Below are 27,941 nucleotides of genomic sequence, written 5' to 3' on the forward strand. Positions count from 1 at the left end.
GCCCGAGCCGAGCCGGAGCCCGGCCCCGCCGGGCGGTCCCCTCCCACCGCGCCCGGCGGCGCCCGGCGGGCTGGCTTCAGCGCTCAGCCACGCGCATGCGCGGCCCTCGGTGCCGCGGGTTCCTCGGGCCGCCGGGCGCCCCCGTTCCGGCCGCCTGCCCCGCGGTCCCTTCTCGCCCTAGACTCCGGCCCGCGTCCCTCACCTCCGGCTCCCGCCCTCGGCGGCCGCCGCCGCCACGGGCTCCCGGCCGCCAGCCTCCAGGAGCCACTTCCGCTTCCGGCGAGTATTGTGTGTCGCGCCGCGGGCGGGGCGGGGGGAGGAGGAAGGAGGAGGCAGCGCTCCGGCGGCTCCGCGCCCGCACTGCCGGATCCGTGGCCGGGAAGGTAGGTGCCGTCCCGCCGCCGGGCCCGGGCCCGGGTCCGCCCCGCCGGCCGGGCCCGCACGCCGCGTCCCAGCGCTCGCGTCACCGGCCGCACCTGCCCGCCGCCTCCGCCCGCCTCGGGCCGGGGACGTTGGCCGCCCCGGCGACGTCAGCGCGTCCGGCGTTGCTTGGCTACCCCGCCTGCCCCCTTCCCGCCGCCGCTGCCTCCCGGTGAAGCTGACGTCGTCCCGGCGGTTCCGGCTGCGCCCGGCTGCGGGCACCCCACCTGCACGTCCACTCCTCAGCTGGACACGCACCCCTCCCTCCCTCTCAGCCCCCGCGCCTGACCTGACGGGAGGAGATGGAGACCGGGTGGGACCGAGTTGTGAACCACGCTCAGGAGAGGGTCGCCCGGTGGGGCCCGGACAGTGTAGAACCAAATGAGGACGAGCCTGGAGTTGGCGCTTCTGCACACACGAGAAATAGAGAGAGACCTGCAGCCCAGAGCGCCGCGGCCCCAAGTCTCCTTCCCTAACCTCCTCCCATTGTTTCCCCTCACATTGCCAGTCTAGTTCCCTAACTGCAAACAGTTCAGCTCCCCCAGGAGAGGAGACCTCCTAATTCCTGGAAGACTTGGGGAAAGGGCAGGCTCACCACCATTGGGGTCCCCTAGGTGGGGAAGCCTCATGGACTGAACAGTCTCTCCTGGTTGAGGGAAGAATTTGAGATTCAAATAAGTTACTCCAAATTAAAGACTAAATTTGTGCCATCAATATACACAGGAATAATAGTCATTATTAACCCAACTCATTATAGGGTCACTTCTCTCTCAACACAGACCTACTAAATTTCTTTCCCTCTGTCCGGTCCCCTGTAGGGGAGGGAGGTGGACAGGAGGGGTCATGCAGATAGAGAAATCAACCATTTTGTGGGTAAAAGTGGTGTTTTACCAGCAGAGGACTAGGTTTCTGCCTTATATATCTCTTTAATGCTTTTCTCATTCTTTTGAGGCTTCACTTGAGGGAGGTTTTGATTGCCTCTTTATTTTCTTCCCCAACCATCCAATACCCATTAGCTAGAAGCACAGTGTGTCCAAGGAATTTGTTGTTGATAGCTGTTTCATAAGACTCCAGTCACTACTGAGTGAAAGAGACTTCAGCTCTCTTTTCAAGAAGTTTGAGTTATTGGCCTGGGTCAATAATACACTCTTTAGTATATATAGTTGCCATGAATTTATCACTTTTCAGTAGTTCTAAATGTCCAAATGCAGGAATAGAAATGGGATTTGTATAAATCGTTTCACTCCAAGAGGAGGGCACGCGTCCAAACTGCGGCTCTCGAGCCACATGTGGCTCTTTGGCCCCTTGAGTGTGGCTCTTCCACAAAATACCACGGCCTGGCAAGTCTATTTTGAAGAAGTGGTATTAGAAGAAGTTTAAGTTTAAAAAATTTGCTCTCAAAGGAAATTTCAATCGTACTGTTGATATTTGACTCTGTTGACTAATGAGTTTGCTGACCACTGCTCTAGATTAATCTGATAGAAGGAAGAATAATATCAGACTTTCCTGAAAAGAAGAGGTTGTTACCCTTGCCTAACTAATTCTGCTTATTATTATTTAAAAGAGTGAGAGAACAGTGTCGGAGAATCTGGCTTAGGCTCCAGGGGACTATTGCAAAAAAAATTCTGTAACGTGCCCTGGCTGGTTTGGCTCAATGGATAGTGTCTGCCTGCAGACTGAAAGATCCCAGGTTGGATTCTGGTCAGGGCATATGCCCAGGTTGTGGGCTCTATTTCCAGTGGGGAGCATGCAGGAGGCAGCCAATTGGTGATTCTCTCATCATTGATGTTTCTATCTCTCTCCTTTCCTCTCTGAAATCAATAAAAATCCGTAAATTTAAGAATTCTTAATACTTTGATTTTTATAGCACTGCACTTTCTCAAACTCCTTTTTCATCTATTAGAAAAATGTCAAACTAGGCATAGAACTGGTGGGGAACATTGGCCCATGGCCATATAAAGCCTGTAAAATCATTTGGTCTGGCCCTGTTAGGGCATTAGATGTGAGTTAATTAAATGTTAGACAAATATACCAGGCTAATTTTTTTTTCTTTTCTTTTTTTGTTTTCTTTTTTTAAAAACAGGCTAGTTGTTAAGTTGATAACTTTGTATGGCCTACAACGCTACACTAATAAAAGAGAAAGATGCAAATTGACCGTACCTTCGTGATACCCACCAGCCAATCAGGAGTGAGTATGCAAGTTAACCTAACAAAGATGGTGGGTTAATTTGCATACATAGGTGCCAAGTGGCTGGAGGCGGTATGCTTGCATCGTTGCCATGGCGACAACACAGGCATGCCAAACCGCCCCAGTCTCTCCAGGCCTCTGGGCAGCATGAAGGCAGAAAAGCGACTCTGGGCAGAATGAAGGCAAAAAGGTGGCTCCGAGCCGGAGCAAAGGCAGTGCCGCCAGCAGCCAGGGGAAGGAAGGCCCATTCTTGCATGAATCTTCATGCATCGGGCCTCTAGTGATGTTATAAATATCCAAATGGCCCTTAGCAGAAAAAAGGTTCCCCAACCCTGGTCTAGAAAATTGGTTTTAGGATACAAGTGGGATGAGCCTGGATCAGGGGTATGTTGGGCTATAGTTAAAGGAAGCCTCTGTTTCTAATAAGGGAAAGCAGAGCTAAAAGACAGAAGAGATGGGGGAGAGGGGTATCAATTTGCTGCATAGGAAAAAAAATTTGATTGATGGCTGGGAGTCACAAGTTTTGGAACTAGAGTAACAAAAGAGAGGTTGAATCTAACAGAAGATGTAAAATACCAATGTGGGGCTAACTCTAGAATTGGGGTTTTACATGTGGGTAAATGTCGGGGCAGGGATGTAGAAAAAGAAAGATTTAAACCTCCAACTAACATTTTTCTCTGCCTCCTTCCTATCCCGAAGTTAAATAATGGCAGAGACGAGTCTGTTAGAGGCTGGGGCCTCTGCAGCGTCCACAGCCGCGGCTCTGGAGAACTTACAGGTGGAGGCCAGTTGCTCTGTGTGCCTGGAGTACCTGAAGGAGCCTGTCATCATTGAGTGTGGGCACAACTTCTGCAAAGCTTGCATCACCCGCTGGTGGGAGGACCTAGAGAGGGACTTTCCTTGTCCTGTCTGTCGAAAGACCTCCCGGTACCGCAGTCTCCGGCCTAATCGTCAACTAGGCAGTATGGTGGAAATTGCCAAGCAGCTCCAAACTGTCAAGCGGAAGATCCGGGATGAGAGCCTCTGCCCCCAGCATCAGGAGGCCCTCAGCCTCTTCTGCTATGAGGACCAGGAGGCTGTGTGTTTGATATGTGCAATTTCCCACACCCATCGGGCCCACAACGTCGCACCACTGGACGACGCCACACAGGAGTACAAGGTGGGGAACCAGGCACGTGAAGTCAGCATGGGGCAAAGGGAGGCACACTGTGGAGGGAGGCTCTGGGTAGAGGATCAAAAGCTCCTGAGGGCAAGACTGTATCTGGGTCTCATTCTATAGTTCCCTCTAAGGCAGGGGTCCTCAAACTTTTTAAAGTGGGGGCCAGATCACAGTCCCTCAGAGAGCTGGAGGGCCGGACTATATGAACTACTAATTCCTACTGTAACACCTCGGCTGTGCTCACTGCCCAAAAAACCTGGCGGGCCGGATCAGACTCCTCTGCGGGCCACATGTGGCCTGCGGGCCGTAGTTTGAAGACCCCTGCTCTAAGGTGCATACACAGGGGACTCCCACACAGTACATCTACCAGCCATCCTCAAGCATGAAGAACAGTGGCAATGAGTACCCCAAAATTTCTCTCTGACCTTTCTAACACATTTGAGCATGAGAGGTTTTGGACTATAACATTTATATATATAAAAGTCTAAGCAACCATTTGATCAGTAGCAATGACACACACTGACCACCAGGGGGCAGACACTCAACACACAGGCATAGAAACATGGAACAGACTGATGAATCTCAGAGGGGAGGAGGAAGGGCGGGAAGAGATTAACCAAAGATCTTATATGTATGCTAGAGGCCCAGTGCATGGATTTGTGCACCAGTGGGGTCCCTTGACCTGGCCTGTGGGGGTTGGGCTGAAACTGGTTCTCTGACATCCCCTGAGGAGTCCCGAGTTGTGAGAGGGTGCCGGCCAGGCCGAGGGACCCCATCAGTGCCTCTAGTATTTTTCATAATGAATGAGAGCACATACAGAAAATCCACGTTGGAAAGAACTGAAAAGTTGTCTAGTTTCCTCATTCTGTTCCCTGCTCAGAACATCCCTTCCCTTCCCGTTGGCACTGGGAAGACTGTCATTCCACTTTAGACTGAGCCAGTCTGTTATTTGCATCTTCCCCAGATAATGGATAACATGACATCTGATTTAAATTATTGCTGGGTCAAAGTAAGTGTTTGAGAAACAGAAATTAGACCTGCTAATGTCTTAGTACTTTATCAAGTACTTAATTTGTTTGTGTTTTTTTTAAAATACATTTTTATTGATTTCAAAGAGGAAGGAAGAGGGAGAGAAAGATAGAAACATCAATGATGAGAGAGAATCATTGATCAGCTGCCTCCTGCATGCCCCCCACTGGGGATCAAGCCCACCACCTGGGCATGTGCCCTTGACTGGAATCAAACCTGGGACCCTTCAATCTGCAGGGTGACGCTCTACCAAGCCAAACCGGCCAGGGCTTAGTTATGTTAATAAAACCTTAGAAATAAGATTTAAAGCTGAAACGGGTTTGGCTCAGTGGATAGAGCGTCGGCCTGTGGACTGAAAGGTCCTGGGTTCGATTCTGGTCAAGGGCATGTACTTTGGTTGCGGGAACATCCCCAGTTGGGGTGTGCAAGAAGCAGCTGATCAATGTTTCTAACTCTCTATCTCTCTCTCTTCCTCTCTGTAAAAAATCAATAAAATACATTTGTTTTTAAAAAAAGAAAAAGAATAAAGCTTTCTGAATTTAAAAAAAAAAAAAGAAAAGAAAGAAAGATTTAAGGTTGTTTATAAGTAAGATTTCATTGTATTTGTAGATGGTTAGAGTTGAAGAGGAATGCAAGTTTAAAGATGGACATCAGAGTCCAGAGGTCACTTTGACAGTAATAGGTAGTTACTCGAGTTAGAAGGTGGATGGAGTTGGTGACCACTGGACTGCTGTGGTTCAGTGAGAGGATATTTACCCACGTGTAAAACCCTAATTCTAGAGTTAGCCCCACATTGATATTTTACATATTTTCTTCTGTTAGATAGGGGGGAGAGGTGGTGATAGAGATAGGCTGGTGGCAGGAGGAGAGACCTGTAAGAAGTTAACATCGCAAGTGATAGGCAAGGGAGGAAGTAGGCTTAAGAGCTGGTGAGAGGGGTAGGATGCAAACAGACGGTTTAAAACAAATGGGTTAACCTCTGAATGTAGGCTATGCCAGCCAACCCCCCTCTCCCACTTCCTGCCCTCAGGAAAAACTGCAGAAGTGCCTGGCGCCTCTGGAGCAGAAGCTACAGGAGATCACCTGCTGTAAGTCCTCGGAGGAGCAGAAGCCTTCAGAGCTCAAGGTAAGGCAGGCAGGGAACCAAGCATTACCACATTATCTCACCCACCAGTTGTGATTCATTAGAAAAATGCTGTACTCTCAGAAATGATGGTATCTTCTTAAGCTTGATGGTCAGTAGACATTGTACTGACATTGCTTGTCATGCGCTAAGTACTGAGGAAGAGGCTGGAAGGGTAAAGGACAGGCAGGATGCCTTACACCTGGTGAGTGCCTGCTGGGCTCCTGTGCAGCAGGAGGAGGCTGTTCTGCTGAGTGTGAGAGGTGGGACTTCCTGAGAAGCCCCCGCCCCAGTCCCTCACCACTGTCTGTGCCCATGGGTTATGCATATGTGCATACAAGGTCTTTGATTGATTATCTTCCACCCAATCACCCTCCCTTGCCTTCCCTCTGAGATGACCCAAAGACTTTTTAAAACTAATGTGTTAGTTAGGGTGGCAAAGTCCTGGGGTAGGGTGGGAACCGGATGGAGGAAACAAGAGGGACATCTGTAATAATCTCAACAATAAAGATTAAAAAAATAATAATTTGTATTTAACCATGCTGAAATGATAATTATTCATAAAATAATCTATCTACATAATTTTAAAAGTAAACTGTCATGTCCAAATATAGTATAATACAACAAAAGAAAAATAATGTGTAATGAAGTCTGCTGTGTGATATTTATTTTTATCTTTTTTTTTTTAAAGGCTATTTATTTTTTTATTATTATTTTTTTAATAAATTTTTATTGTTCATATTATTACAAATGTTCCTTTCCCCCCCCTTCTCATCCCACCCTCTGTCCTTTCCCCACCCCCCATTGTCCTCATCCATAGGTGCACAATTTATGTTCAGTCTCTTCCCACATCTTCCTCTCCCCTTTTCCCCAAGAATCATCAGTTCACTCCCCTTCCATACCTCTGATTCTATTATATTCAACAGTTAATATTGTTCCTCAGATTTTTTTTTTTAGTTTCCATGGTTTTTAGATTCACTTGTTGATAGTTACGTATTTGTTGTTCATAATTTTTATCTTTATTTACTTTCTCTTCTGAAAGAACCCCCTTCAGCAATTCATATAATTCTGGTTTGGTGGTGATGAACTCCTTTAGCTTTTTTTTATTAGTGAAGCTCTTTATCTGACCTTCGAATCTGAGTGATAGCTTTGCTGGATAGATTATCTTTGGCTGTAGGTTCTTACTATTCATCACCTTGAATATTTCTTGCCATTTCTGTCTGGCATGCATGGTTTCTGTTGAGAAATCAGCTGACAATCGTATAGGTGTTCCTTTATAGGTAACTACCTGCTTAGCTCTTGCTGCTTTTAATATTCTCTCTTTGTCTTTTGCTCTTGGAATCTTAATTATGATTTGTCTTGGTGTGGTCCTCTTTGGATTCCTTTTATTTGGAGTTCTGTGTGCTTCCTGGACTTGTAAGTCCAATTCTTTCACCAGGTGGGGGAAGTTTTCTGTCACTATTTCTTTCAGCATGTTTTCTATATCTTGCTCTCTTTCATCTTCTGGGACCCCCATAATTCTGATGTTGGATCGTTTGAAGTTGTCCCAGAGGTTTCTTACATCATCTTCAATTTTCTGGATTCTCTTGCCTTCTAGCTTCTGCAGAGGAGTGTCTTCTGGCTCTTTATGTTCCAAATCTTTGACTTGATTCTTGCGATCTTCTATTCTGTTTTTAGGACTCTGTAAAATATTTTTTATTTCAGACAATGTATTCTTTATTTCTTGTTGATCCCTTATCATTTCTTGTTGATCCCTTTTCATATCCTCATAGGTCTCATTTATTTTATCGGCCTTTTCTAGGAGACTCTTGAAAAACCTTATAAGTGTGGTTTTGAACTCTATATCCAGTCGCTTTTTGTCCTCCATTTCTTTCGTTTGTGATCTATTTGGTTTAGGCATTTTCGCAGGCAGCTTTTCTGATGGGGCGGGGTTTCAGGGTGGAGCCTACAGCCTTGGCTTCCGTCAGCCCCGCCCTATGCGACTCCTGAGACTCAGGGTCCTTCAGTACTTGTTGCAAGCGCCTCTGAGAGAAAGGTGCCCTCGATTTTCGCCTGCTGCCAAACTGTCTATGCTCTCCCCAATGAGTCCGGTATTGGGGTTCAGTTCAGTTGGAAGTGGAGTTGGAGGTGGCGTTCAGAGCAGTCTGGAGCCTCTGTCTCCTTCCCGTCAGGGCAATCCCGCGGCACAGCCGGCTGGCCCTTCTCTGCGCGCAGTGTGCGCGCCTCCGGGACCTCCTCTCGCCGTTCCCTGGGGTTCCGCCTTACAGCCCAGCTCCCTATGGGTGAGCCTGGGTCCCAAGGGTCTGGCCTAGAATTGGGGTTCAGAGCAGTTGGAGCTGGGCCCAGCACAATCGGAGCTTTTCTCTGCTTCCCGCTTGGGAACGCCAGCCAGGCACTCGGCCTCCCTCCTCTCCGGCTCCGTCCTCTTCGCGCGCCGCGTGTCTCCGTACCTTAGGCTTTTCCAGCTCCTCCGCGCTTCCTTCTGGTTTTCTCCTTGCTTCTTGTTGTAGGATTTCCAGTCAGTCGACTTTCCTGTAGTTCTGGGTAATGTCCATTTTATATTTTAGTTGTATTTTATTGAAATTGTTGTGTGCGGCTGTGGCTAGTTGCCTACCCGAGCAGCCATCTTGGATCTAAATCTATTTTTATCTTTATTGCTCAGATTATTACAGTTGTTTCTCCTATCCCCCCCCCCAATAGCTCCTTTCCACCTGGTTCCCACCCCACCCTCTGCCCTTACCCCCCCCCATTATCCTCATCCATAGGTGTACGATTTTAATCCAGTCTCTTCCTGCACCCCCACACCCCTTTCCCCTGATAATTATCAATCCACTCCCTTTCTTTCCCCCTGATTCTATTATATTCACCAGTTTATTCTGTTCCTCAGATTTTTAATTCACTTGATTTTTAGATTCACTTGTTGATATATATGTATTTGTTGATCATAATTTTTATCTTTTTTCTTTTTTTCCCTCTTCTTAAAGAATACCTTTCAGCATTTCATATAATACTGGTTTGGTGGTGATGAAGTCCTTTAGCTTTTTCTTTTTCTTTTCTTTTTTTTTTTTTTAATATATTTTATTGATTTTTTACAGAGAGGAAGAGAGAGTGATAGAGAGTTAGAAACATCAATGAGAGAGAATCATCGATCAGCTGCCTCTTGCACACCCCCTACTGGAGATGTGCCCGCAACCAAGGTACATGCCCTTGACCAGAATCGAACCCGGGACCTTTCAGTCTGCAGGCCAATGCTCTATCCACTGCGCCAAACCGTTTTCCGGCCCCTTTAGCTTTTTCTTATCTGTGAAGCTCTTTGGCCTTCAATTCTGAATGATAACTTTGCTGGATACAGTAATCTTGGTTGTAGGTTCTTGCTGTTCATCACTTTGAATATTTCTTGCCACTCCCTTCTGGCTTGCATAGTTTCTGTTGAGAAATCAGCTGATAGTCTATGGGTACTCCCTTATAGGTAACCAACTACTTTTCTCTTGCTGCTTTTGATATTCTCTCTTTGTCTTTTGCCCTTGGCATTTCAATTACAATATGATGTGTCTTGGTGTGTTCCTCTTTGGATTCCTCTTGTTTGGAGTTCTGTGCGCTTCCTGTACTTGTAAGTCTATTTCTTTCACCAGGTGGGGGAACTTTTCTGACATTACTTCTTCAAATAGGTTTTCAGTATCTTGCACTCTCTCTTCTTCTGGCACCCCCATAATTCAGATGTTGGTTCGCTTGAAGTTGTCCCAGAGGGCTCCTTACACTATCTTTAGCTTTCTGGATTCTCTTTTCTTCTTGCTTCTCCAGAGCAGTGTCCTTTGGCTCTTTGTATTCCAAATCTTTGATTTGATTCTTGTGTTCCTCCAGTCTGCTGTTGGATTTCTGTATAATATTTTTTTTATTTTAGTCAGTGTATGTTTAGTTTCTAGTTGGGTCTCATTAATTTATCAGCCTTTTCTAGGAAATTCTTGAAAAAGTTTATAACCGTGGTTTTGAACTCTATATCCAGTCTTTTGTTCTCCTCCATCTCTTTCGCTTGAGATCTGTTTCCTTGTCTGGGCATTTTTGCTGTAGGATTGCTTTGTGTGTTTGGTGTCCTATATGGCCCAGTGGGTCAGCCTCCCCAGTTACCTGAGGTAGACACTCTTGGTGCTCCCCTTTGTGGATTGAGTGTACAGTCTTGTTGTAGTTAAGTCTTAATTGTTGTTGGTATCACTGGGAGGAATTGACCTCCAAGCCCATTGGATGTGGGTATCAGCTGTGTATACACCAGGATACCTTCTGTATTGGAGACAGTTTTATAGGATCAGACTTGCAAAATTGCAAAAGCCTCTGTGCTCAGCTTGAATGGGGTGGAGTCTCAGGGCTTAGCTGATAGTCTTGGCTTTGTGTGTGAGCCTCAGACCTCTGCCTTCCACGGCTCCCCTGAGTTTCCACCTGACCAGCCCAGATTCCCCGTGTAAGAGTGTGGGTGCCCCAGGGGCTCACCCAGAATTGGGTTGGGTCTCTGTAGTCTGGAGCTTCTGACTCCTTCTGCTATGGAGAGGCTGCGGCAACCTCCACGGACAGACCTCTCTGCTCGCACTGACTCGCGCGCGACTGTATACCCTGCCCGCTGCGGCTCCCGGCTCCCCCAGTCTCCCAGTCTCTCAGTCTCCAGGTGCCTTTCTCTACTGTCCAGACTCCACCCGTATGAGCCTGGGTCCACGGGGTTTCGGCCGGGGTTGAGGTTCAGTGCAGTCGGAAAGGGTTCAGTGCAATCGGAGACTTCCTTTCCCCTCCTGCCAGCCAGGCATTCGGCCGCCCTTCCTCTCTGTACACAAGCGTCTCCCTACCTCAGCGCTTTGCGGCTCCCAATCCGATCCGTGAGCCTCTCTCCTAATTTCTAGTTGTAGATTTCCCACTCTGCCAGCTTTCCTGTGGTTTTGGATGATGTCCGTTCTGTCTTTTAGTTGTTGTTTTGAAATCGTTGTGCGAGGCAGCAGCTTAGGTGCTTACTGGTTTTGCTGTGTGATATTTAAACACAAGTGCCCTGAAAGACACGGCAGTATGGTTTTATCCCTGCACCTACACGTGCCATCATTAACCACGCACCTAAATGTGCCATCATCAACCATGCCGTAAATGCAGGCTCAGACCGAGGCAGTTGAGAGTCATGTTGACTTACATACCACAAGCAGCTTAGCTCTTAGTGACATGATATCTCAGAATGATATTTCCAAATATCATTTCACTCCCTCTCTAAGAACCACTGCACTGCAAATGCAGAGTGACAAAAGAGAAGGGACTGTAGGGCTATATGAGGGAGAACTATTTTGCTATCTGTTTATCACAGTATGACTTCTACATTCCACTTGTTGCAGTGGCAGTACAGAGGTGGGCTGTGCTTGCTGACTGTCCCCAATTAGCAAGTTTTAGGAATGGGAAAGCTTCAGTCTTTGTGCTGGCTAAGAGAAAGCATGTTTCACATTTTAAGCAACTCATTTACTAAGAAACTTGGGAACCTGCTCCTGGGATGGCAGCTAGCAAGTCTCAGAAATGACTTGAAACTATTTCATGAACAGCCCTGAAATCTCTGTATTTGTTGCAGCCCATTACTAGAACCTTACTGATTCTTTTCCACTTAGTTCTCTCTGATCATGTTTTCATCAGGTAGCTATCTTCTAACATACAAATGATGACAGTCATATCACTTAACTGGCCAGTATTTGTATTTTCCTTTTCTTTATTTTTGTTATTAATATATATTTTTTTATTTTGGAGAGGAAGGATCAGGGGAGAGAGAGAGAGAGAGAAACATAAATGATGAGAAAAAATAATTGATTGGCTGGCTGCCTCTGCACGTCCCTACTGGGGGCCCTTGACCAGAATCGAACCAGGAGCCTTCAGTCTGCAGGTCGACTCGCTCTATCTGCTGAGCCAAACTGGCTGGGGCTGTATTTTCCTTCTCTTAACAAATTACAGTACCTAGAGCTTTATCATCAGATATGGCTTGTGTCTGAAATAGGTTGTCATTATATTATTGAGTTCTTATGTCTTGAATTATTTTTCCTAAAACATAAAAGCATGTTTTTTTAGAAGTTAATATAATTTAAGAAAATTAAAACTTATAAACATTGATTTTTATCTTCCCAATGGTCTTCACTCCCAAGTCACCAGTGGGATAGAGCCATTCTTTATAGAAGGAAATGACAGTGGAGAGAAACATGAGTGTCCCGTTAAACTGTTTTTAATGACACTGGAATTTATGCATGTGGCAGGTAGGGAGAGGGACACTGTGCCCCTCTAAGGAAGCAACACCGTCCCTCTTTCCTCAGAAGCTGGTGGAGAGTCGCCGACACCAGGTCCTGAAGGAGTTTGAAGAGCTTCACAGGCGGCTGGATGAGGAGCAGCAACTGCTGCTGTCCCGACTGGAGGAGGAGGAACAGGACATTCTGCAGCGCCTCCGAGAAAATGCTGCTCGCCTCGGAGACAGGCGCCGAGAGCTGGCCCACCTGGCTGCCGAGGTGGAGGGCAAGTGCTTGCAGTCGGGCTTCGAGATGCTTAAGGTTCGCCCTTTGCCCTGCGTGGCCCCTCAGGTCGGGCACAGGCTAGCTTTGCACAGGCGGTCCTGTCAGCCGGATTGCTCGCTCCTCTGCTCTGCTCCTTTAAACCCAGTCCTTCTAGGCACACGCAGAGGGGCTGCCCCCAGAGAGCTCCTCTCACTGCTCCCGTTTCCTCTGAGCATTTCTGTGTTCTTACATCTTGTCAACAATTATGTGGTTGATTGTACCAAAGGAAAATCCATTCTTTTGAAAGGAGGGAAATCTAGTCTGAATTCATGAAAAAGCAAAAAAACTACGCATTAAAAAATGTGTAAATGCAGTCACCATTACTTTTAAGTCCTGGCATTTGATGGACCTAGTGCTGAAAGAGAAGAAGAACAGCCCAGCCAGTGTAGCTCAGCTGAGCATCAGGAACCGATTCCCGGTCAGGGCACATGCCAGGTTATGGGCTCAGTCCCCCGGAGGAGGCATGCAGGAGGCAGCTGATTGATGTTCTCTCTCAACATTGATGTTTCTCTCTCTCTCTCTTTCCCTTCCTCTAAAATCAATAAAAACATACATTTTTAAAAAACAATAGAAACCTAGTTAAAAGACACTTAAAGTTATGTATTAAAAAATACATTGTTTTTGATATGTAAACACCTCTAAAATGTTTGAAATCATTTGTTGTCTTAAGGAGACGCATGGTGTTAGCAAAGCTGTAGGAAACATGTTTCTCACCTTAGAGATCAGACCAGCAGCATTGGAATCGGCGAGGCGCCGTTGCACATTGATCTGCATGCTGATGTACTCCTTGGTGTTTATTCTCATGTCCTTTCATGTATGTGTGTTCTGCCTTCCACATTAAACTGGGAAATCCTGGGGGCAGAGATTTGTCTTCTTTGTCTTCTGGACCCCAAGTATTCGCAAATCAGGATTGGCACACAGTTGTTAGTGTTTATTAACCAACACCAAACGGGATGCCAGCCCATAGTGGGAAGCAGGATCTGTTCCTCTACCACAGCCTGGAGCTCTCTGTACTAATCCTCAAGGAGGCAGGTGTTGTGGTCGGTACTTGGGGGACAGAGCGAAGAGCAGACACAGTCCCTGCGCCCTGCATTGCGCTCCCAGTGTCCCTGAGGAACAAAGACAAACGTACAGGAGCCATTTGGAAGGAACATAAGTTGCCGAGCTTCGTGGTGACCAGAAGTTGAAAGTGAGGATGAAGTTGGGCGAGATGTGCTCAGACCCCCCTGGAGCTCTCCCGCATGGCAGCCTCCCTCTGCCCTGTTCCTGTGTTAGAGATCTGGAGCTTGGGGGGGAGGGGGCCCTTTTGCCTGTAGGACCCTGACTACCAGGACCAATACTGCTTTCTTTTCTCCTTCCCTTTAGGATGTCAAAAGTACCCTGGAAAAGTAAGTGATTCCTGCAGCTCTTTCAGTGAATTAGATCTTGGCGTAGAGCCTGGCGGCACAGTAAGGAGTGGGAGGGTAAGATGGAAAAGCCGTGCAGCTTCTGGGAGGCCGTGGGAAAGGGCTATACATCCGTGACGCCAGTCAGAGAGCAAATCATCGGGAATAGTAGCCCTTCGAGCATCAGGACTTCCTGGTTAAGGAAAATACCAAGGTCATGTAGAACCAGATTCTGCCTGTGCCTGTATGTGGAATTGTGCCCAAACAAGATGGAAGAAGGATAGGGTTGGGGGGGGGGGGGGGTGATAATTACCCATTTGCAAGAAATATAGCAAATAGGGAGGGAGGATATGTATGGGGGGGGGGGCAATGGAAAAATATGTACACAGATAATAATTTAATTTTATAAAAAAGGAATATAACAAATACCTCCAGAAAGTCCTGAGGCTCATTCTTAAGGATTTGTCCAGGGGACCATATGGCTATCCACAGATTGGCAAAAGGAAGCGATACTCAAGTGCTTGTCCTCAGGGAGGAAGGAGAAAGTGGAAGGATGGAGCTTCCCTGACCTTCCCTTCCTGCCCTTTCTTCCCCTCTCTCCCTGCCCCTCCTAGATGTGAGAAGATGAAGACCATGGAGGTGACTTCAGTATCCATACAGCTTGAAAAGAACTTCAGCAGCTTCCCCCGACAGTACTTTGCCCTAAGGAAAATCCTTAAGCAGCTAATTGGTGAGTTGTTCCCAAAAGGAAAATAGCAAAGGGAATCGGCAAAGAGCAAAAAGTCTTTATCTGGGCTTCAGCTGCCCTATCTGTCACCCATCCCTTTACCTGGCTTTCGGTCACTCTGAGTCACAGAACTCGCAGAGAAAAGCTTGTGTCATCTTAGGCCCACGCTTTTCTGAACAGGGGCCCAAAAAGGTTAAATAATTGGCCTAAAATTAGTCCACTCTAGAGAGTGAAGGGATTGTCATTCATTTTCACTCAGAGAATACAGTCACATAGTTTCCAAGAAAACAGGTGTCAAGTCACCCTACCCCTAGACCCAATGATGGTGTCTTCTCAGTATCCTTCTTCACATACACTTTCCATTCTCTCTGGCCCTTGACTGTGCCTGGTGCTTCTCTGCACCATGAGATGATGATGATGTCGGGGGCTGTGGATGGAGGGCCTAACCCACCGGCCCTGGCAAGGCAAGAGCGAGTTAGTCACCTGCGCCTTTTAGGGCCGGTGAAACGCGAAGCAGTGTCCTTCCCCTGCCTCAGGTGACACCAGGGATGGAGAAAGTTGCCAAACCACAGTGCTCTGGGCCTTTAAGGGAGCAGGCTCTGTCAGGCAGGCTGGAAGACTGAGGCAGGGCGTTGAGCTATTCCCCGTCCTCATCTAGCTCCCCACTCTGGCTTCTCCCGCCAGCGGATGTGACCCTGGACCCGGAGACTGCTCATCCTAACCTAGTCCTGTCGGAAGATCGGAAGAGCGTCAAGTTTGTGGAGACCAGACTCCGGGACCTGCCTGACACGCCTCGGCGCTTCACCTTCTACCCCTGCGTCCTGGCCACGGAGGGCTTCACCTCGGGCCGGCACTACTGGGAGGTGGAGGTGGGCGACAAGACCCACTGGGCAGTGGGCGTGTGCCGGGACTCAGTGAGCCGCAAGGGCGAGCTGACCCCGCTGCCGGAGACTGGCTACTGGCGGGTGCGGCTGTGGAATGGAGACAAGTATGCAGCCACTACCACGCCTTTCACTCCTTTGCACATCAAGGTGAAACCCAAGCGGGTGGGCATATTCCTAGACTATGAGGCCGGCACACTGTCTTTTTACAACGTCACAGACCGCTCCCATATCTACACATTCACTGACACTTTTACTGAGAAACTGTGGCCCCTCTTCTACCCGGGCATCCGGGCTGGAAGGAAGAACGCTGCACCACTTACTATCAGGCCCCCGACAGACTGGGAGTGACGGGAAGGCCGGCATCGCTGGGACGAGGCAGGATCGAGAGCTACGGGCCTGCCTTCCTGTGACCTGTGACCTGCGGGAGCCGTCGCGGCTGAGGCAGCGGGCGGAGCCCGGTCTACAGTGGTTCTGTGGAAGCGTAGGCAGGCCTGGCCGGGTGAGAGCACGCTGTCGGGTGGGGCGTAGGCTCCCAAGGACTCAATCCCCTGAAGCCAGTCAGGCTTTCTGTTGCACAGGACCGGTCGGGAAGGGAGGAGGGGCTTTTCCAGAAGCAAAAAGTCTGTGGGAGGGTGTGGCACTCAAACCAGAGGAGCGAACAAGCCCATGGGCACTTGGGCTCTTGAACGCAGAATAGTCAGGTTTCCTGAGGAAGAGCACAGGCACGTGAACCGCTGACGGAATACAAATGAATGGCAGCTGCTCTCCTGGGGCTAGGCGTTGAGGACCCACGAGAGCAAAGATTTTTTTGTGGGCAGAGATCCGGCATCGAGCGAGAGAGAAGGTCAGGGAAGGGGCAAAGGAACAGACCCCTAGATACTAATGACGGGGAGAGAGGTTTCTTTGGTCATCTGTTCCCAGAGTGAGGTTGCCAGTGTGAGTTGGATTGGCCAGAGGAGCACTGTGGGGAGGAAAGGATGAGGAGGAGGAGAGGAGAGCCTTCAGCAGAGCTGGCTATGGCCTGCCTCCTTAGAGTTGATCGTGTCCAAGACGTTGGTCACCTTACTCTTCAGGGATGAGTTGCCAGAGATCCTGCAAGACAGCCTGTCCTTTTACTGCTTTCCCAAGGGAACGCGGAAAAGAGAGAGTCTGGTATTGGAGGAAAGAGAAAAGTATTTCTATCCAAAGCTTAAGGAATGTTACAAAATAGTTACTCCCAAGTTGTCAGCTTTCTTACCTGGGTAAAGTGTCTAAGCCAGAAAGGGAGAGCGGTGTAGAGTCTTCTCGCCCTGAGGAAAGGGTAGAAGAGGGTGGACTGTGCAGGGAAGGACAGAGAGGCAACTTCATTGTGCCTGCGTGCATCTGGCCTGGAACTAGTGTTCACAGGAGCCAGACTTTTGCTTGTTTGCTGCCATCCCTCACCGTTTGCCATTTCCCACATCAGAAAATGTAAGTCACTTAATGTTAGGCCAAAATAACCTGTAGGGTACATGTCAAAAAAGGCAGAGCGATGCATGCCAAACCAAAGGGACACGACTGAACCATCTGCTGCTCAGGTAATGGGGTTCACAGGTGGGACAAGCTGCAGGTTAGTGAGGGCATTTCAGTTCCTCCGACCACCTCCACAGGACTCTGTCCAGACTCTCCTCTTACCTTTGTGCCTTGACTGTGGTTCTTTGTGGCAAGACACTTTGGTGGGTAAACAATATGGAACAAAGGATCCACTGACGTGCTCTTTGTGCTGTGTGCTGATTTGATGGCCGCCACTGCCAATGTGTCAGAATCTTTGGGTGTTGAAAATGGGTGTTCCTGGGCTCATCCCAAGTGACTGATCAGGTCTGTGGGCCTGGGCTTCTGCATTTTGGGCATCCTCCTTCCATCTGAGTCTGGGGACACTGGTCAAACTCTTGTGAAGACGTTAAGCCACGTCCTGAGCTGGAGGCCTGGTTCCCTGCCCAGCCAGAGGGGGTTAGCAAGGGGAGAGGCCTCACCCTCCCAGAACTTGGGCCGCCCTCTCCCTGTCTCGGAGTTCATCCATGTTCTCCCCCTCCGTCCCTCTACTCTGACCTCAGGAATTGGTCGTCACCTATGAAGCAGAGGTGAAACAGGGGGCCAAACAGAACAAATGGGAGACAGGTCAGAGGAAGGGACTGCCTGTGGTGGAGTGGTTTCAGGGGCAGGAGATGCTGTTTCTCTGTGCTCCAGTACCTACGATTAGGAGTTAGTGTCTGTTTAGAACTAACAGACGCTAACTGTGTGTGTGGCTCCAAGGAAAAGAGTTGTGCTGAGGGCCAGAGCCCTGTTCCTCCCCTCCACCACCCTCATGGTCCTTTCCAATTTCACTCCCACTGGCATCAGTGGTTTTTTAAGTGTATAGCCTCTGTTCCTTCTATCTGTACATCTTCCAGGCACTCACCTTTGGCTTCAAAGAGTAGTGCAGAACGTCTATCTGGCTATAAATTGTACAGAACCATCCCCCCTACCTAGCTGCATAGAGACCCCTCTTCTGTTCCACCAGCCTCTCCAGTCTCTACCGAGTACTGCTAGTGACGGACTTGGAAGCCTGGACTAGGACTCATAAAGGGACCGTGGCTTAGAATGCAATTCAAACAGATGGATCTGTGAGGCCACAGGGTGGTGCCTCGCGGACCTGGAACTACGTTTCCCAGGAGGCATTGCGCTGGCTTCGGGGCGGGCCTAGCTGAGGGGCGGGGCCTGCGGGCCAGAGAGTGCGTTCGCGAGGCCCGGATGGCGGGGCAGGTGAAGGACCGCGAGGCCTTCCAGCGGCTCAGCTTCCTGTATCAGGTGAGTCCGGGCAGGGGGCGCTCGGACGGGGCGCCCGGTGCCGCCGGCCCCGGGTGACCGCCTCTCCCCCAGGCCGCCCACTGCGTCCTCGCGCAGGACCCCGAGAACCAGGCGCTGGCGAGGTTCTACTGCCACACGGAGAGGACCGTGGCCCGGCGGCTCGTGCTGCGCCGGTGAGCGGGGCGGGGCGGGGCGGAGGGGCGGCCGGCGGCGGGGCGGGGCGGCCGGCCGCGAACCCCCCCCTCCCTCCCTCCCTCCCTCTCCCCTCCGCCCGCAGGGACCCGTCGGTGAAGAGGACCCTCTGCCGTGGCTGCTCTTCCCTCCTCCTCCCGGGCCTGACCTGCACGCAGCGCCAGAGACGTGAGTGCGCCCGGAGGGGGAGCGGGCGCCGCGGTGCCGGGCGCGGGCGGACTCCGCCGGCAGGAGGGGCGGCTGCGCGGACTGCGGGGGACGGCCTCGCCTCGGGCTCAGGGGCTTGTGTTCCAGGGTGTGCCGAGTCCCGAGCCGGACTCACTGTCCGTGAAGGCACAGTCTGGTGGGCAGACTGAGGAAGGAGCCGCTCAAATAGTGGAGCACAGCGCTGCTTAGCCTTTTTCACCTCTTGGCACACACAAACCGGTCACTAAAATTCTGCAGCACACCCAACTCTTCTCTGCTGACAAAAAGAAATAAGTACGATGTTGGTTCCTTCACAGCAGACCACTGTTGTGTGGGCTGTTTTTGCCCGAGGGTGTGTTCATTGACTGAGAGAGCGGTCGGGCGAGCCTCCCGCACCTCGTCAAGGTGCCTGGGACCCGCAGGTGCCCTGACCAGGACGGGACCCGCAGCCTTTTTTGGTATCTGAGCCACCTTATTTGACAATCTAAGGGGAAAGAGGTCAGTGCCCCTGACTAATCAGGTATTGCATTTTTTAAAAATTATTGTAGCTGGTGGAGGAAATGCTTTAGTTGGAGGAGTACAATGCTGTGCCTTATGCCAGTGGTGATGAGATGCTTAAGAAGAGGCAGTAGGAGATGGAAATTCTCAGCATGGGTGTTGACTCTGAGAGGAGAGCTTTTGGGGCAGGTGCTGTCAATTAAAAGAGCACTCTGGTCAGTGGTTAGAGCACATGTGTCAAACACAAGGCCCACGGGCCAAATCCAGCCCGCCAGGCCTTGCAATGTGGCCCGCACCGCGCTGTCATCACTGCACTCCGCTGTCAGTTTATGACATTGTCAGTTTATGACTGTTCAGTAAACCATTCGGCCCGCGATTTAGGCTGGATTTTAGATTTTGGCCCCTTCTCTGATTGAGTTCGACACCCCTAGGTTAGAGCATTAAAAGACTCTCATTCGGTCAAGGGCATGTACCTGGGTTGCAGGTTCGAGCCCCAGCCCCAGTTGAGGTGATGCAGGATACAGTCAATAAATGCGTCTTTTTCACATAAATGCTCCCCTCCCCCTTCCACTCTCTAAAAATCAATGGAAAAAATATCCTTGGCTGAGATTTAGCCAAAAAAAAAAAAAAAAAAAGCAAGAGTTTAGGAGACTGGAGTTTAAAGTGCACGAGACATGAGGCTGGAGAAGTAAATGGCAGATGTTTTAGAGTCTTGTAAAGGTGTTTGGACTTTATCTTAAAGCACACCGAGGCCCTAGCCCATTCAGCTCAGTGGTTAGAGTGTCAGACCTGGGACTGGAGGGCTGCAGGTTCTACCCTGGCCCCTATCTGATCTCATGTGGGAGGCGTCTCTCACATCAATGCTTCTCTTTCTCTGTCTCTCCCCTTCCACTCGCTAAAAATCAATAGGAGAAAATATCCTCTGGTGAAAACTTAAAAAAAAATTACCAAGAAATTGATAGTTTAGCTCTGGGCAGTTTGACTCAGTGATTGATTGACCCATCAGTCTATAGACTGAAGGGCCTCAGGTTCCATTCCCTGTCAGGGGCACATACCTTAGCTGCAGGTTTGATCCCTGGCCCCTGTCAGGGTGTATGCAGGGAGCAGCTAGTCAATGTCTCTCTTTCCTCTTCCTCCTCCTCCCTCCCTTCCATGCTCTCTAAAGATCAATGGAAAAAATATCCTCGGGTGAAATTGATAGTTTATGCAGGGAACTGACACTATCAAATTTTCATTGAAAGTGGGACCAGGTGGATTCCTACTAGAAAACAATGGAGACAAACCGGGTATAAGAGCCCTTTTCTCCTGACCCAGACTCTTCATTTCCTGCTCTCCCCCAGGCTGCAGGGGACAGCGCTGGACGGTGCAGACCTGCCTGACGTGCCAGCGCAGCCGGCGGTTCCTCAATGACCCTGCGCACGTTCTCTGGGGAGACCGGCCTCAGGCCCAGCTGGGGGGGCAGCCAGGTGAGAAGTGGGCAGAAATGTGGACTATCCCCCGGGGAGAGGGATGGATCGGGGACACACAGGTGAGTTCTGGCTTGGTGTGACAGGTGCCACAGTCTTGGAAAACTCTCCCATCTATCCAGATCTGAGACCACCGCAGCCCTTGCCAAGCACAGCCCACCCCACCCCGCCCCACCCCGCTGAGGAGAAAGCGCAGCCCCAGAGCTCTAGTCCCAGTGATGGAGTCACTGTCTTCCAGACAAATAAAGTTTAATTCTGTTTCACTTTGGTGAGTCGGTAACGTAGGTATTTCAGCTCTTACTTCCATTTCCTCTGTCTGTATTTCTCTGTCGCCAGGTAAGGGCTCCTTTGTCTTTTCCGCCTTCCTACTCCCACCTTCCAGGCAGGCCCTATTTCCATAGCCCACAGCCCCACTGAGCAGCTCGCACACCAGGCCCCAGCTCCAGGGCCCTCGCACCTGGTTCCTGTGGTTCCTAATGCAGCGCCAGGACTGGGACTTGGACCCTAGGGTGGCCTGAGCCTCCTCAGGGCATTCCAGATTTAGGTGACCCTGACTTGTTGACGGATGGGCTGGACAGACCGCTGATGCCACGGGTGCTGTTTTTAAATAGGGGAAAGCTGTGGGGGAGGGGCTTCAGACCCTCGGCCCACGCCAGCATTGGTCTTTCCCATCTCTGGATTTTCTCCTTTAACATTCTAGTGAGGGCCGAAACCGGTTTGGTCTGCGGACTGAAGGGTCCCAGGTTCGATTCCGGTCAGGGGCATGTATGTTGGTTGCGGGCACATCCCCAGTAGGGGATGTGCAAGAAGCAGCTGGTTGATGTTTCTCTCTCATCGACATTTCTAGCTCTCTATCTCTCCCCTTTCTCTCTGTAAAAAAACAATAAAATATATTTTTTAAAAACCAAAAAAAAAACATTCCAGTGAGGGAAGTTGTACAACCAGAATGAACAAGGTCAAAGGTGATAATCACAAGGACACTGCAGACATACAGTATGCTCTGTAAGTAACCCTCAACATTTTCTTGAGAATTAGTAAACAACAAAATAGTTTTCTTCGGGACCCTAGAGAACTTGCTCAGGGACAGGATTTCATCCTGACCGCGGTGTTAGGTGCCAGTTAATCAGTCTGCCCCAAAAGTACATAAACAAAATTGCTCTTCCCACAATGCAGTTCTTCCCTTTCTCTCATCAGTCCTGTGCTACACTTACTGCTGCATTAAAATCAGCAGCTTCATTAAAACACACGGTGGTGCTCTCCCTCCAGGGAGTGCACCCTGCCAGTCTCTTCCCCTCTCCTCCCCTCAGGCAGGTAATCCCTCCCCCCAGCGGAGCAGTGGACATTTGTCCTGACTAACGCCCTGACCCTGTCCCCATGGCTCCCTTTTCTCTGCCTTCCCAGTGACCAGAGCAGCCCAGCCTACGCTCTCCTGTTGCTTTTGTGCCCTTCCTTGTTTCTTGTCCTAAGTAATTTTTGCTGCAAATTCTTGCTTTCTTTAAAAAAAAAAAAAAAATACTCCATCATGTTGTGACTTAAAACAACAGTCATTTATTGTTTCCTCTGCTTCCGTGGGCTAGGCTGTTTGAGGGCTGGCTGGGTTGGATGGTTCTTTTTTTTGGGGGGGGGGCGGTGTGGTGGTGTTTTTTGGTGGGGGGCGGGGGGTTAGGTTTTTTTTAATTCCATGAAATGGGTGGCTCTTCTTTTCCAACTAGCACCGCCTGGAGTTACTCCACTGTATTTTGCTGGTGGCCGGTACCTGGCCTGGAAGATCAAGAAGCTTCGTGTATATGAGTGGGACCTCTCATTGCTCCTCCAGGTGGCCTTGCTAATGTCTGCACAGCGGGGCTGTCTCAGGGTGCATGGGCTTTTCTCCGAGAAGACAAGCTCCAAATGCCAAGTGCTTGTCAAGCCTCTGTGCTCTCCGTGCTGGCTAATTCCTCCCCCTTGGCCAGAGCAAGTCACATGGCCAAGCCCAGATCCAGCACAGGCATGAAGGCCGGGAGCCCACTCCCCTGGGACCACGGGCGCAGCAGCCTGCCGCGGCTGTTTTGCCTTTGTCCCTGACTCAGTCTCCATTTAAAAGTACTCAGTGCAGATGCTGACCTCGGCACGGGCCGAGTGCTCCGAGTTAGCCTTCCACAGCTGGCTTCTGGTGCTGGAGCCTCCGTGGCCAACTGAAGCCGACGTTAGACCCGGAGCCAGAGCAGCCCGGGCAGCCTGGCCCTCCCGCCTTCAGCTGACCCGCGGCTGCACCCACCGCTCCCCTTTCCGAGCTCATTGGCTCACGCACCAAACTGACTCCTGGCAAAGGTTATCTTGAGTGTGATTATGGCTGCACGTGCCTGCGGTGGAATAGCAGTGGGGACCTTTGAGTTCTGTTTTCGTGACTGAGCCATTAAGTGATTCCTCGTGTGGGAGAACATGGGAATCAGATCCCAGTCAGTGTGAGATGTGGTTCCTTATGGGCCTGGCTTGTTGGTCTGGTTTGTGTTTGTATCACTAGGGGTTCCTGTAACTCTGGTGAGGTCTGTCCCTGCCAATGCATCTGGGGTGAGGTAATTAAATGTTTCACCAAATAGGCTGGTTTTTAAGGTGGTAACGTGTATGGCCCACAAATGGTGTTACAAATACCCAAATGGCTGCTGGCAGGAAAAAGTTCCCTAGGTCACAGCCTCCATCCAAAACTGTCCTTTTTCATGCTTGCTTTTTTTTTTTTTTTTAATCTTTATTGTTCAGCTTATTACAAATGTTCCTCTTTCCCTCCCCTCCCCCAATTGCTCCCCTCCACCAGGTTCCCACTCCACCCTCTGCCCTTTCCCCATCCCCCATTGTCCTCATCCATAGGTGCACAGTTTTTGTTCAGGCTTTTCCTGCACCCCCCCCCCACTCACCTTTTCCCCAAGAATCATCAGTCCCTCCCCTTCCATACCTCTAATTATATTATATTCACCAGTTAATATTGTTCATCAGGTTTTTTAATTCCCTTGGCTTTTAGTTTCACTTGTTGATAGTTACGCGTTTGTTGATCATAATTTTTATCTTTATTTTCTTCCTCTTCATAAAGAACCCCCTTCAGCAATTCATATAATTCTGGTTTGGTGGTGATGAACTCCTTTAGCTTTTTTTTATTTGTGAAGCTCTTTATCTAGCCTTTGATTCTGAGTGATAGCTTTGCTGGGTAGAGTATTTTTGGCTGTAGGTTCTTGCTAGTCATCACCTTGAATATTTCTTGCCATTCCAGTCTGGCCTGCATAGTTTCTGTTGAGAAATCAGCTGACAATCGTATGGGTGCTCCTTTATAGGTAATACCTGCTTGTCTTTTGCTGCTTTTAATATTCTCTCTTTGTCTTTTGCTCTTGGAATTTTGATTATGATGTGTCTTGGTGTGGTCCTTTTTGGATTCCTTTTGTTTGGAGTTCTGTGTGCTTCCTGGACTTGTAAGTCTAATTCTTTCACCAGGTGGGGGAAGTTTTCTGTCACTATTCCTTCCAGTATTCTTTCGGTATCTTGCTCTCTCTCCCCTTCTGGGATCCTCATAATTCTGATGTTGGTTTGTTTGAAATTGTCCCAGAGGTTTCTTACACTATCTTCAACTTTCTGGATTCTCTTATCTTCTTGCTTCTGTGGAGGAGTGTCCTCTGGCTCTTTGTGTTCCAAATCTTTGACTTGATTCTTGCAATCTTCCATTCTGTTTTTAGGACTCTGTATAATATTTTTTATTTCAGACAATGTATTCTTTATTTCTAGTTGATCCCTTTTCATATCCTCATAGGTCTCATTTATTTAATGGCCTTTTCTAGAAAATTATTGAAAAACCTTATATCCGTGGTTTTGAACTCTATATCCAGTCGCTTTTTTTTTTTTTAATCATTCTCCTTTTTTTTAAATATATTTTATTGATTTTGTACAGAGAGGAAGGGAGAGAGATAGAGAGTTAGAAACATCGATGAGAGCTGCCTCTTGCACACCCCCTACTGGGGATATGCCCGCAACCAAGGTATATGCCCTTGACCGGAATCGAACTCGGGGCCCTTTAGTCCCCAAGCCAACGCTCTATCCATTGAGCCAAACCAGTTTTAGCTCCAGTCGCTTCTTGTCCTCCATTTCTTTTGTTTGTGATCTGTTTCCTTGTCTTGGCATTTTCACAGCTTCCCTGAGTTGGTAGGGTGGCTTTGTGTGCTAAGGTGTCCTATATGGTTCAGTGAGTCAGCCTCCCAGTTACCTGAGGTGGACAGTCTTGGTGTAGCCCTTTGTGGGCTGTGTGTGCAGTCTTGTTGTTAAGCCTTGCTTGTTGTTGGTATCACTGGGAAGTGCTGATCTCCAAGCCAGTTGGCTCTGAGGATCAGAAGTGTCTCAGCTAGGAGGGTTTCTGTATTCCACTTGGATGGGGCGGAGTCTCAGGGTGGCACAGCCAAGCTTTGGTGAATCCCGCAAGATTGGTTGCAGATGCACGCACCTCTCTGGTATAGGCACAGACAAGCTTTGGATTCCTGTCTGCCCCTCCCTAGGAGAGTCCTATTCTGAGCGAACGAGAAAGCTAGCCACTGGAAGGGCTTCTGTGCTCTGCTTGGATCGGGCGGAGTCTTGGGGTGGTGCAGACAAGCTTTAGTCAGCCCCTTCGTACAAGGGTCTGGTTTCTGAGTCCCGCAGAATGGCCGCTGGCTTCACACACCTCCGAGAAATCTCTGCCCACTGCCTGACAGTCTGGCCTCTCCCTATCTGGAGCCGTCTATCAGAGCAATAGGGTGGTTCTGTTTTCCTCCCGAACAAGAAAGCCAGCCGCGCATTAGCTGTCCGCCCTCTCCACGCACAAGGAGTAAGCCAGTAGCGAACTCAGTCCGCCCTCTCCGAGCTCCGCAAGCCAGCAGCGGCAGCCTTTTCGCGCACACAGTTCTCCGCACCTTCACAGTTCCTGAGGTTCAGCGTGCCTTCTCTCTCCTTCCCAGAGGGTAGGAGCCAGCCATCCAGCGCTTCAGGGTAATGTTTCCCCTGTTTTCCAGTTCTAAATTCAAATTTGTTGTGGTAGGCTGTATTCAGGTGTCTACCCTATGCCGCCATCTTGGTTTCTCCTCTCATGCTTGCTTTTTATGATGTGCCAGTTATCAATATATGCAAAAAAAAAAAAAAAAAAAAAAGATTTCCTTTAACAGGAAATCCCTGTTGTACACAAGTCAGCTTTCTTCAATGTTTCTAAACAGTTTAGTAATTCAAAATTTGAATCCTCTTGAGAGTCTTTAAATAACATTTAGCAGAGGACAAAAAAGAAAACCTAGATCTTTTCTAGAAAATGATACCTCCCAAATGCCATAGAAATCAAGACTTAATCCCCAAGTCACAGGTAGGTACATTTAGCACTTTTAAAAAGTGGTAACAATGAGTATTATTATTATCAAGGGGAGAGCACAAGAGAGGAAAGGATTGAAAAACCATCCTTCTGAATTCAAAAGGGAATTGGAAACTTCCTTAGTCTTTCAACAAAGGGAATGATTCTGATATTTTCTATATCACGTAGTTACTGCAAATGAGAATATAAGTGAAGACACCTTTAAAGGCTATTATAGGGCATTGTAATAAAGTACGTAGGAATCAATACTTTGGAAGTGTGCAGGCTGATGGACTAACCACTGAGCCACTGGCCAGGGGTGCACATGCCCTTGTCTCACTCTCCACTCCCTCACCATAATTTCTGGAATAATCTTCCAGGTAAACTACCTGCACCAAGTTGTCTCTGTTTGCTTTGAAGGAACCCAAAATGAGTGACATTTGAAAAAAGTAAGTGAGGGAACTACCATGTAAACATCTGGGGAGGACCTGAGCAGAGGGAACAGGAAGGACAAAGATCTTGGAGTAGGAGCCTGCCCAAGGGGTCCCAGAGTCTGAAAGGCCAGTGTGTGGGTCAGGGAGAGTAGGCAGTGTGGCCAATCATAAGGAAGTTGTTCACTGGAGGCCATTGGGAAATTTTAGCAAGGAAAGACGGCTTAACATTTTAAAAGAGTCACTCTTGCACTAGCTGGATTGGCTCAATGGATAGAGTGTCAGCCTGCTGACTAAAGGGTCCTAGGTTCGATTACAATCAAGGACACATGCTTGGGTTGTGGTTTGATTCCCAGTGGGGAGTGTGCAGGAGGCAGCCAATCAGTGATTCTCTCCAATCATTGATGTTCCTTATCTCCCTCTCTGAAATCAAAATAAATAAAAGGGTTACTCTTTTAAGATATTTTTTTCAATTGCAGTTCACATTCAATATTATATTAGCTTCAAGTACAATGAGTGGCCAGACGTTTATATAATTTATGAAGTGACCCTCCCAATAAGCCTAATACCCACCTTGCACCATACATAGTTATCACAGTGTTACTGAGTGTATTCCCTGTGCTGTGCTGTACACACCTATGGCTGTTCTGTAAATGCCAGTTGGTACTTTTTACTCCCCTTTTCACCTCCTTCCATCTGGCAACCATCAGCTTGTTCTGTCTGTGAGTCTTTCTGTTTTCTTTGTTCGTTTACAGTCTAACCTCGGTTCTCCAACGTCTCCCATCTGAAACAATCCGGGTTCGACCAAGTTGTTCACAGAAAAGTGTCTCAGGTGTTGAACAAAACTTCGGTTCTCCACCCAACAGCCCTTTCATGCTGACCGCTGCATGGTGAGGCATGCCTCTCTAGGGTGACAAAGGAGAGGATGCACAAGTGTGAGTCACTGCCGCTAAGCCTCATGCTGTTAACGTCTCGGGAAACTGCTCTGGGTGTTTCTGTGTTTTGCCTTTTTACTGCTTATTATTAAGTACGGACAGTAAGTCATCATGGGTCTTAAGAAAATCAGTGATAGCAAAGTGAAGAGGAAAGTTGTGAGAACAACGATAGAGCTTAAAAAAGAAATAATTGCAAATTATGACAAAGGTGTTCGTGTATCTGATCTGGCTACCAAGTATGGCATGGCGAAATCGACAATCAGCACAATTCTAAAACATAAAGAGGCCATCAAGAAAGCTGCCAAGACCGGTTTGGCTCAATGGATAGAGCGTCGGCTTGGGGACTGAAAGGTCCCGGGTTCGATTCCGGTCAAGGGCATATACCTTGGTTGCGGGCATATCCCCAGTAGGGGGTGTGCAAGAGGCAGCTGATCGATGACTCTCTCTCATCGATGTTTCTAACTCTCTATCCCTCTCTTCCTCTCTGTACAAAATCAATAAAATATATTTAAAAAAAAAAAAAAAAGCTGATGTTGCTAAGGGTGTGACAGTGCTCACAAAACAACGATCACAGGCAACTGAAGAGGTAGAAAAGTTGTTGTTGGTTTGGATAAATGAGAAACAGGGAGCCGGTGACAGCATTTC

At 48.8% G+C, this 27,941-nt stretch overlaps 1 protein-coding gene across 7 annotated transcripts; it reads left to right on the forward strand.

Moving 5' to 3' along the window:
• The first annotated feature begins 247 nt into the window (after nt 1-247).
• On the forward strand, nt 248-20,870 carry LOC311626099 (E3 ubiquitin-protein ligase TRIM39). Of its 7 annotated transcripts, XM_084890982.1 has the most exons (10): nt 2,567-3,767; nt 5,827-5,922; nt 12,231-12,461; nt 13,830-13,852; nt 14,464-14,579; nt 15,261-15,445; nt 18,338-18,438; nt 18,543-18,625; nt 20,482-20,607; nt 20,694-20,870. In XM_084890982.1, exons 1-10 carry the CDS (start codon nt 3,315-3,317, stop codon nt 20,858-20,860), a joined length of 1,581 nt encoding a protein of 526 aa, XP_084747108.1. In that variant the 5' UTR covers nt 2,567-3,314; the 3' UTR covers nt 20,861-20,870. The 7 variants fall into 7 exon arrangements, 6 of the variants coding, with proteins under 6 accessions (XP_084747103.1, XP_084747105.1, XP_084747104.1 ...); XM_084890977.1 differs by lacking the exons at nt 18,338-18,438; nt 18,543-18,625; nt 20,482-20,607; nt 20,694-20,870 and adding an exon at nt 248-383 and having other exon boundaries at nt 3,308-3,767; nt 15,261-17,193; XM_084890979.1 differs by lacking the exons at nt 18,338-18,438; nt 18,543-18,625; nt 20,482-20,607; nt 20,694-20,870 and having other exon boundaries at nt 2,508-2,608; nt 3,308-3,767; nt 15,235-17,193.
• Nucleotides 20,871-27,941: the final 7,071 nt, after the last annotated feature.

Source organism: Pipistrellus hanaki (genome assembly GCF_964339955.1).
Source record: "Pipistrellus hanaki genome assembly, chromosome: 7".
Classification (NCBI taxonomy): Eukaryota; Metazoa; Chordata; class Mammalia; order Chiroptera; family Vespertilionidae; genus Pipistrellus; species Pipistrellus hanaki.

What these genes read in the sequence shown, in the direction of transcription:
- LOC311626099 (XM_084890982.1), top strand. Translation starts at nt 3,315, where the DNA reads ATGGCAGAGACGAGTCTGTTAGAGGCTGGGGCCTCTGCAGCGTCCACA. An exon ending in CGGGCTTCGAGATGCTTAAG is followed by an intron (nt 12,462 to 13,829) that starts GTTCGCCCTTTG and finishes CCTTCCCTTTAG; the next exon opens with GATGTCAAAAGTACCCTGGA. An exon ending in GGCACTACTGGGAGGTGGAG is followed by an intron (nt 15,446 to 18,337) that starts GTGGGCGACAAG and finishes CCTCTCCCCCAG; the next exon opens with GCCGCCCACTGCGTCCTCGC.